Raw genomic sequence first — 10,361 nt, forward strand, 5'->3', positions numbered from 1 at the left:
AAAATATGATTACTTAGGGGCAAAAATTAAATACTGCAATAATAAAAGGGACTTCACAATTATTACTACTATGCTATATAGTCTGAATGTCTGTGTCCTGTCAAACTTCCTAAATTGAAATTCTAACCCTCAAAGATGATGGTACCAGGAGGTGGCTGCCTTTGGGAGATGCTCCGGCTTTGCCCTCATGAAGGGGATTACTACCTTGCAAGAGAGGCTCCAGAGAGGCCCCTAGCCCCTTTCATCACACAAGGACATGGCAAAAGCCACCAACTATGATCCAGGAAAAGAGCACTCACCACAACATGACCTTGCCGCCACCCTGATCTTAAACTCCTCAGCCTCCAGAACTGTGAGAAATACATTTGTATAGTCTATAAGCTACCCAGTCTGTGGCATTTTGTTATAGCAACCTGAAAGAACTAAGACACTATGACATTAACGTAAATTATCTAACCATCTTTCAATTTGACAGTAAGACTTTTTTTTAATCTGGGCTATTACAATTTATATAAAGGAAAATAAAGAGCATATAAAAGTACCTCAATTTTCAAAGCTATGTTCCCCCTCCCCTCCAAAACAATGTTCATAAGTACACAGAAAACTAAGTCAATTACTCTGAAATATCTATGTTATGTACTAACATTCAGAATATGGCTACAAAAAGGTTTTATAATTCAGTGCCCATATCTTAACAAGTGTCCAAGAGGCTGTTTAGTTAAAGGACCTGAGGGAAGCTGGTCAACAATCTGGGATAGAGTTATCTGACAGAACTGACCAGAAGCCAGCTTGCATTCAGTCTGCATTTCTACGTGGTATCCATGGAAATGAGATCAGGCCGGCACAAAGACCAACAAAGGCCACCTTTGAATGAATCAGGAGAATGACAACTGCCAGTGTTCAAGGCATCCACGAACACAATGGCTTTGCACACGCTCTTCAGAACACAATGGAATAGTCTCTTACACTGACAATACAGCGTCCATCACTCTTTTTTTTTCCATTGCTCTGTTTAAACATTAACCTCATTTTTATACAGAACGCCTTTCAATGATCAGGAGTTATGTACAGCTTCTGTAGTACAAACTGTCTCTAGTCTCTTTAAATTAATAACAGGAGGAATTGCAGCTACTCTTTCAGACACAGAATAATACTGCAGGAATCTTCTAGGAACTGTTTGGTCAATAGAACAGACCATTCTCTCAAAGGAAGAAAAACCTACTTGAAAATTATGAACAGTCCCAATATTCAATGAACCTGAAAACATTACAAAAATATGCAGTTCAAGTTTATACTGGTTAGTAAATGTAATTTACATGTACAAGAGTAGGCAGGCATAGACTGGATAAAATATTTGACTACAAATACCTTGAACTAATAACTTTAACAAAATTAGGAGTAGGCTTTCTTTTCTAATTTATATTAATGGAAATGTTTAAAATGCCTTGAAAAAAACCACTGAGTTATACACAGAATAAAAGGCTTTAATATTTTAAGAACAGAACCTTTTGAAGATGACACTAATTCTCTGTGCTATATGGGACTCAGATTTCTCAAAAGATATTTTTGAGGATCTTTATTATGCTAGATAGAAATAAAGCATTAAAAGCTTAACTGGAGACACATAAATCTATAGCTACAAAAGAATTTCTTTGTTTTTTTTTTTTTAGAAAATGTGACTGAAGCACTGAACTTAATTCTACTAATAGAACTGGAATATTTTTATATATTACGCACCCTAAAAACAGCTGTAAGCTTGTTAATTACAACTGCTTTAATGCAGTAAATACGTTCTGAAGCAAACAAAAGTGTATATACATCAGCTTCCTCTAACCCAAGCAGCCACTTTGGAGGGTGGGAGGTGCCGATTCCCGTAGCTCTGCTGTCTTCTCTCTGCAGGCCTTGGTCAGCTTCACCTTTCTCTCATCAATTGACATCCTCTCCATTTCACAGCCCAGAATCTGCTTTGCCTTCCTTCACGTAATCATCTGTGGTTTCTAATCTGTCCAGGGGGGCTGCAGGGCATCCAGTTTCCCCCTCCGTCTCCTTTATCCCTGACAGCATCCTTTCCACGGACATCAGTTCCCCCCTTCTCCTCTCATGTCATGGGCTCCTGCCAAATACGGATGCTTCAATGTAAATTTCAAAACTACAAAGGTACCATGCAGTACCGTAAGTGACAGAAGTAAAAAAACAAAAAGAAAAAAAAAAACCCTCACAATGATGATGTTTACACAAGTTTCTCCAATATTTGTTTTTAAGCAGACGTTCCCACTTCAGTCCTCTAGCTCCTTTCTCCTCTCTTCCTGTCAAACTTCCGGACATGTCCCCCCCCCCCCCCCCCCCCCCCCCCGCCTTCATCTCTGGTTGACTCCTCAGTCCACAACACTCTGGTTGTGCTTTTGTCTGTCAGAGAAGACTACCCTCGCCAAGGCATCAGATCTGCCTGACTTAGGGGAAAGAGCTGATCCTGTGGACCAAGCTCTCGAAACACTTCTGTGGCGCCCTAGTCTCCACAGTCCTTTCTTTCCTCCTCCAGCCGCGCCTTGGTGTCTCCACTTCCTCACCTGACCCTCTAAGGTGGCTCCTCAGCTTGTAGCCAGTCACCTGCTAGTCTGTCTCCGTCTGACTCATCAACATTACGTCTTCAATCCCTCTCCAGATGCCCACAACTCCTTGCTCTCTATCCCCAACTTACTCTAGCTCCTGTTCCTAACACCACTACACACAACCATCTAATAACTGCACGTGTACACCTGGCTGTCTCAAACTCAACCTGTCAACCTGAACTGCTCTCTTTTTCCTCTGATCTTGCCTTCCTTCAGCCTTCCCTGTTCCAGTGAATGGCCCCCCCTTTTAATTATTTACATCAGAAACCCAGACATCAGTCTTACAGTCTCCCACTCTTGTCAATCAATCACCAAACCCCGTCGATTCTTCCTTAATTCCTTTCACATCTGTCCGCAGCTATCTTTCCCTACTGCTGCTATCTGGGTTTGGACCACTGCCATTTCTAACGCTGAAATGAGACCATTCACTCCGCTGTCCCCTCCTGCTGCCAGGGTGATCTGCCAAGGAGCCAACCTGAGTGTATCACTGCCCTGCTCAAGGCCCTTCAGAGCCCTCCAACTGTCCTCAGAATAAACTCCAGGCTCCGTGCCAGGACTTATAAAGGCCTTTCATGGTAGAGTGCCCGCTCACCTCCCAGCTCTCACTTTCTGTGAATACTTTGAGCAATGTGCTCCTGGCATAATGGCCTTCTCCTTTCCTATTCAAGCATCTGAGACATCTGGTTCAGGAACTAGGAGATGGAGCCTACTCCTGATCACAATACATTATCGCTTACAGTCATTTAAAAAGAACTGGACTCCAAAGCACTTCACAGCAGAGCTGAACGGTAACGATTATTCCCTAGGATGGCCTCTCCAGAGTTTGATACTCAAACATGTCTCAGTGATATTTCTCCATCCTCTGAATTCAACATCTAGTTGTATACCACTAATTCAGCAACATGAGACCATATGACACCTATTAGGTTATCAAAACTTACGTTACATGGTTATGTCATAGGCATAGACAACACAACAATAGAAACAACATACGTTTCAAATTACATGGAAATTTTTAAAAACACCAAGAGGTATGAAGACTTGAAATTTCAGTAACTCAGAAACTCAAAGTCAGTATCAAGGACCTGCTTTCTTTCTCTCTTTCCACTAGGCCAGTGTGTTGGCTTTATCCCCAGGCTAGCTGACATCATGGTTGCAAGATGGCTACGGCTATTCCAAGATTCCCATCTAGACCTGACAATATGTTATTATTAACGAGTATCTCTCTTAGGAATAAAAAATTCTTTCCCAAAAGTCCCTGAGCAGATCTGTACCACTCATTCAGCAATTAATGTATCTGTACTTATTCAGCAATTAATTTCATGAAACCACATGACATCTATTATGTTATAAAAACTTACATTATATCTTTGTTATAGACATAGACAACACAACAAAAATAAAACAAGTTTTAAATTACACAGAAAGCTTTCTCCACATCTCATTGGCTAAAATTCCATTATATGCCCATGTCCAAATCAGATAGTAGCAAGAGATCTGGGGCCACCATCACTGGTTCAGTTCAATTACCCTTCAATTACCTCCTAGTTATGCAGAGGAGAGATTAACCCAGTAACTGGGCTTCTGTAAGAAAGGTGGATGTCAGGGTATGAAATTGGTTAGGCAGCCCCCTCCCAGGGACTGAGACAATTTCTTTCCCTCATGTGCAGATGTGTTCCAAGCAGCTTACAACCTCTCTGGACCACATTTCAAGTTCCCCATGGTTCTACATTGGACCCAGCATACTGCCTTACATAAAGCAAGTGTTACATAAAGATATGATCAAAAACTAGTTTTATGGAATTCACTGTAACCAGAGCAGCAAAGCATCTACATCTCATCAGAAGAGGGATCATAGGGATCACTTTCATACACAAGACCTATTGTTGTCTCAGGATTTGTGGTAACAAGATTCTTCTCTTTAGAGAGTCATTATTCTGTGTGCTCCTCCTGGTAAATCATTAGTTACCATAACAAAAGCATACACACACTCCGCATCTTGGAGTTACTGATTAGAGTAACCGCTTTCCATGGTTCTTTCCCTCTTATGCTGTGTTTAGTCTTTCCATAATGTCCGAAGCTAAGTTAGGCTGATTATGACTTTGGTGGTAGCATTTATATGATGTCAAGATGATAGTTTTGGTCCCAAATATTTTCCCTACTCTTCCTGAAATTTTTTACATTTTCTTTTGTATAAGTGCTGCTTTATTGATAATGTATAAAAGCAAACATTTTTGGCATGTAAGGGCCCCACATATCACTTCAGTTTAGTTCAGTCGCTCAGTCGTGTCCAACTCTTTGGGACCCCATGAATTGCAGCACACCAAGCCTCCCTGTCCATCACCAACTCCCGGAGTTCACTCAGACTCACGTCCATCGAGTCGGTGATGCCATCCAGCCATCTCATCCTCTGTTGTCCCCTTCTCCTCCTGCCCCCAATCCCTCCCAGCATCAGGGTCTTTTCCAATGAGTCAACTCTTTGCATGAGGTGGCCAAAGTATTGGCATTTCAGCTTCAACATCAGTCCTTCCAATGAACACCCAGGACTGATCTCCTTTAGGATGGAATTGTTGGATCTCCTTGCAGTCCAAGGGACTCTCAAGAGTCTTCTCCAACACCACAGTTCAAAAGCATCAGTCCTTTGGTGCTCAGCTTTCTTCATTGTCCAACTCTCACACCCATACGTGACTACTGAAAAAAACCATAGCCTTGACTAGACGGACCTTTGTTGGCAAAGTAATGTCTCTGCTTTTCAATATGCTATCTAGATTGGTCATAACTTTCCCTCCAAGGAGTAAGCGTCTTTTAATTTCACATATCACTTAAATTCAAATAAATATGGGGGTCTAGCTGAGTTGGTTTGAGTAATAGACATGATTTTTGAAACAGCAGATATGTTATTTCAAATTTAGGCAAAGATAGAGTGTTGAAATATCTTTTTATCATATCTTGAACATTTTGTCCAAATGAGAGTTACTATGGGGAAGTAGAGTAGGTTTACATATGTTTTCAGAAAGAGACAGACAGACATGGTATTTCAACCAATACATTCTTACTGATAACTATGAAGTTGGAAAGGAACATGAATCAAAGAGAACCTGTTACTTCTAGCAATCAACATTTGGGAACAATTCTGTGACTGTCCCCTTGAAAGTAGCTGCTGGCTAATATCATCTAAGAGAAAGCAAATCTGCCACAGAAGAGGATGTTGTTGGTCTTGTTGTGCTTGATGAAGAACAGGAAAGGGTAATCATAATGGAAACGCAAATGGTACTGATAATACACTAGAAATTCTTTATTTTTGACACACAGACTAAATGGTCTTTATTTGGCTGAATGTCTAAAATTCTACCATTAGATGCTCATCTCTTTATGTTAACAGGCTTCTTCCTTTTTTATATGTCCAGGGCTATCAGCACACTAAGACAGAAGCAGTCATCACCTACTTTAGAGGGAATTCACTTGACCTGATGCATTCTCTCAGTGCTGAAATACACCTGACTTGGTTGTCACCACAGAACAGGGTGGTACAGGCAGTTTGGAATTTTAATTTGTTAGGAAAGAGAAGGTGCAGTATTTAAGCAATTACTTCCAAACCTGGCTGTATATCAGAAATGTATGAGTAATTGTTTTTAAATACTGAATGGCATGGCATGCGTGCATGCATAGTCATGTATGACTCTCTGCAACCCTTTGGACTGTAGACTGGCAGGCTCCTCTTTTCATGGGATTTTCAGGCAAGAATACTGGGAATGTGTTACCATTTCCTCCTTCAGGGGATCTTCTCGACCCAGGGATTGGACCCGCATCTCCTGTGTCTCCTGCATTGCAGCAGGATTCTTTACATGCTGAACCATCAGGGAAGTCCCTTAAAAACTGAATCCTAAGCCTCATTCCACGAATGTGAATCAGAACAGTAGCTCCAGAACCAGTATTTAGGAGAGTAAAGCTTAGTGTACCTTGGGCAGATGTAGATGGAGAGTCGTGGAGGAAGGGAGTTACCATATTGGTGGTGGCCTAAGGTGGTTGAGGGGCTGAGGCTGAGTGGAGAGAGGTCGTTGAGGATAGGTCCTGGAAATAAGAGATTACTTAAAATTTCCCTTTTTATTATAAAAACTTCCCTACTTTATCATTTTACTCGGGGTTGTCTCTTTTAACTTAGAACAAAGGTGAGTTGCAAACGGATGAGAGAAAAAGGGAAAAAGCATCAAGGCAGTGAAGGCAAAATAACATAATCTGGAAAATATTCTAATACCAAATATGGTATGATCAAGTGCAGTCAGAATACAGAATGGTGTGCATAGGTGTGTACAAGTGGCTCGGGGATGTATGTACTGTGGATGTGCCTATGTGCAGTGTGTGTGCTTGTGTGTGTGTGCAGGGTGAGTGTGGCAGAGAAGAAGCTGAAGAGGAAGGCTGCAGTCAGATGGTGAAAGACTTTATGACATGCCACAAAATTGGGACTTTGCACTACATGATCTGGACAGCCACTCAATGTTTGACACAAGGGGGTGACTGGATACAGATAAATGTTTAGAAAGATAACCCTGGTGACAAAGCAACACACACAGTTAAACCAGCTTAAAAACAGTAGGGGTCCAGAGACAAAAAAGTGAGGGCCTGAACTGGGTGGGAGCAGAAGGCACATGAGTTGGGGAGAACAGAGAGAACATGTTGCCAATAAGGGAAGAGATCCTGGTTTTCATGTTTCCACCATAATGCTGCCATTAAACACTAATAGATGATGTAGGAAAAATTTTCAGAGGAGAGGTATCAACTTTGTTTGGGGACCCAAAGTCACCTAGATGGAGATATTTACCGAACCGGAACTCAGCAGAGTTGGCTGGAGATGCTGACCTGAGTGGGGAGCAGGCCCAAAGAGAACTGGGAGAAGGAAGAGGATCCAGCATGGAACTCTGTGAACACCAACAAGGACTGGGTCAAAGAGCCAAGCCTGTGAAGGAGACTAAGGAAGAAGAGCCAGGAAAATAGGAGACAAGCAGGGAGAACAGAAGCCAGGGATAGACGGTGTTTTAGGAGGAAAGAGCGGCCAAATCACATACTGATGGAGGACCTGCTTACTAAGAGGGAAATTAGAATATTTACAGCTGGAGGGGAAATTAGGGATTTGAAAATATTCATTAGACGGGGTGACTTGGGCAGGGTACCAGAGATAGCAGAAGATGAGGCCTAGAATCCAGGGGCAAGGATTATCCTTGGCCAAGCAACACACTAGAGAGTGTAAGTGACATCACACATTTAAAAATCACATTCCTTTCCTCTATGGACCTTGGTTTATGGATTATCCAGGGCTCTTATGGTCTTTCTTTTCCAGTCTCAACCTGCTGGTTACCACTTCAATGATTGCAAGCACTTAAATCAAGGAAGATCAATGAAAGGTGATAAATACGAAACCAAACTAAGAGCACTGCTTTTTCTTAAATACCTGTGAGAATGTTTACAGACAGCCAATCTGAATCTAAGTGTTAAAATGAGATTTGAGGGTTTTAAGTTTCTACAGTGGTTGGCTTATATGCTGGAGTGTATGCTAGAAGTATAAATACACACACACACACACACACACACACACACACGAGCCTTTTACATTTTAATTTTTGGTATTTATATTGAACAATTATACATGGATATAACCTATAAACAACTACAAATATGTATGTATAATAATGATGAGTGCTCAAAAATTTTATACAGATAGGGTCATGCCATAAAAACTGTAGCTGTCACAAACTGAGAGCTTTCAATTATTCACTTTAATCTTGGATATTCATGGTATCAAAAAAATGATGCTGTTTTCCTGGGAACTTGGGTTCAGATCACAAATGAGAAAGCTTTATTACGATCATCCTGAATTAAGAGAAAACCTGTTCCTTGAGTAAGGAAATACCTGGAGCAGGCGGAAGAAGGAACTACACAAACTGTTTGGACAGATGTCATTTTATATCACCTCCGCTGGCTTGCAGCAAGGTGTCGAGCTGTCCTTGTTAACCAACTCTGGGGGAAAGAAAACTCTGAACCTGACTTCAGGCCTTGCAGTACCACATTCCTCTAAAATTATTTCTCACTGCTTTGTTAAGAACAAGCCTCAACACTTCGAAAATAAGAAAATGATGTTATACTTCCATAGCTTCTGTTAATAAAGGGTACTTGAAGAGAGCTGAAAAGCTTGGGCTGAAGGGTCCATTAGCTCTTGGGAAGGTGGTGGACTCCAGGGACTGAATCTCAAGGTGAAAGTAACTTTATCTGAAACCTCTAGATTAGGGTTGATGGCCCCTAAGAACATCTTTGGGGTCCCAGGAGAGAATATCTGAAGTAGCAGACCCAGGATTAGACAAGAAAACTAACTGATGCCTATTCTCTGCTGGGGTGAGGACTATTTCTCTTTCTCTGCTATTTTTCTGTATTTCTGCTATTTCCCTAACCTGGAGCAAAGGCTACAGGATCTTCTGCATTAGATTTCTTTCAGGATCAAGGACAGCAACTGGCTACATGCCTCAAAGGAGGGCAGTTTAGCAAAGATTTATCCTCTTGCTATAAACATTTGAAAATGAGACCACTTTTTTTTGCTAGCTATTCAAATTACAAAATACAAATGTGACTCCCCCACTCCACCCCAAAAGTAAACTAAAGTTCTTGAAATAAGCACACACGAGGCTCTGGATAAAGTTTGGACAAGGCACTCTTGATGGACTGTGGTCGCACCCCTAGACTCATTTCCCCACTTAGTGAAAAAGGGGTCAGGAGAGGGGCGGACCCGGCTCTCGTCGCCTTGCCCTAGGAGCTACAACTGCGGGTAATTCTTTTGTTGTAGCGCCAGAGATCGAGAAAGTGGAAAGAACTTTTTCCGGACCTAAGTTTACATTCGTTGAATAGACGACGTTACAACAATAAGAGGAAGGCAGAAGGGCAGAAGAATTCCCCTCTGCCAAGCATTTAAGAGGCACTTAGGTTTTCCTACGTGCCCCAAGGGAAGATACAGCAGTGCTGCGTTCTGGAGAAATGAGGACATTATTCACACGCTCCGGGTTGAAAAATAAGCGTATTGGGCTCCCAGGCTCCTGCAACGCCACCAGGCATCGCGCTGAGGGGCAGGCTACCTCCTAGGACCGAGTTGCCGGGATGCACAGAACCGCGGAGTCCGGGTCTGGCGGGGCACCTGTCTGAGCCGGACTGCAGGCGCCCCGCTAATCCCCACTCCCCCATGCTTGTGTGCGCTTGCGTGTGTGCCTGAGAGCGAAGCGCGCTTCCAGTTAACTTCGAAAGGTGCTTTACAGACAGGGTGAGACACGCCTTATGGGGACACCAGGCGGGGGCGAGCCGGAGCCGGAATGGGGAGTCTCTCTCCGTCCCGTTGGGATGGCTGGAAGCCTGGGTCCACGTGGAATCAGAGCCGAGACGCGCGTCGCCTGCGCCTCCCTGGCGCAGAACTCCTGGCTCGTGCCCTCACCCGGGGACCCACGCAGGTTCCTCCTGCCACCGATGCGGAGCAGAGACGTCGCTTACCTTGACTGAACACTAACACCAGCTGCAGCGGCGTGCCGCCTGTCCGTCCTGGCCGCATCCTGAGCCCGTCGCCCTGGCGCTGGAGCTGCTGTGGGTTTGCGCGGGGATCCAAGGACACTGAGACGCTCCAGAAGCCGTCCCGAGGGCTTCTCTCCCGCTCCCGGGCGTGAGCCGGGAAAAGTTGCCCGGCAGCTCCGGGAGCGCCAAGGCCCGCCCCTTCGCCTCGGCACA

General features: G+C 43.4%; 1 protein-coding gene across 1 annotated transcript in view; it reads right to left on the reverse strand.

Annotated features, from left to right (window-relative positions):
• The window catches only part of ITGA2 (integrin subunit alpha 2), a 108,733-nt gene extending 98,545 nt beyond the window's left edge, over positions 1 to 10,188 (reverse strand). Inside the window, exon 1 of the mRNA NM_001166499.1 lies at positions 10,131 to 10,188. Within this exon, the coding sequence (NP_001159971.1) occupies positions 10,131 to 10,188 (58 nt within the window). The remainder of the gene's footprint in view (positions 1 to 10,130) is intronic.
• Positions 10,189 to 10,361: the final 173 nt, after the last annotated feature.

This window comes from Bos taurus, chromosome 20, assembly GCF_002263795.3.
Source record: "Bos taurus isolate L1 Dominette 01449 registration number 42190680 breed Hereford chromosome 20, ARS-UCD2.0, whole genome shotgun sequence".
Taxonomy (NCBI): Eukaryota; Metazoa; Chordata; class Mammalia; order Artiodactyla; family Bovidae; genus Bos; species Bos taurus.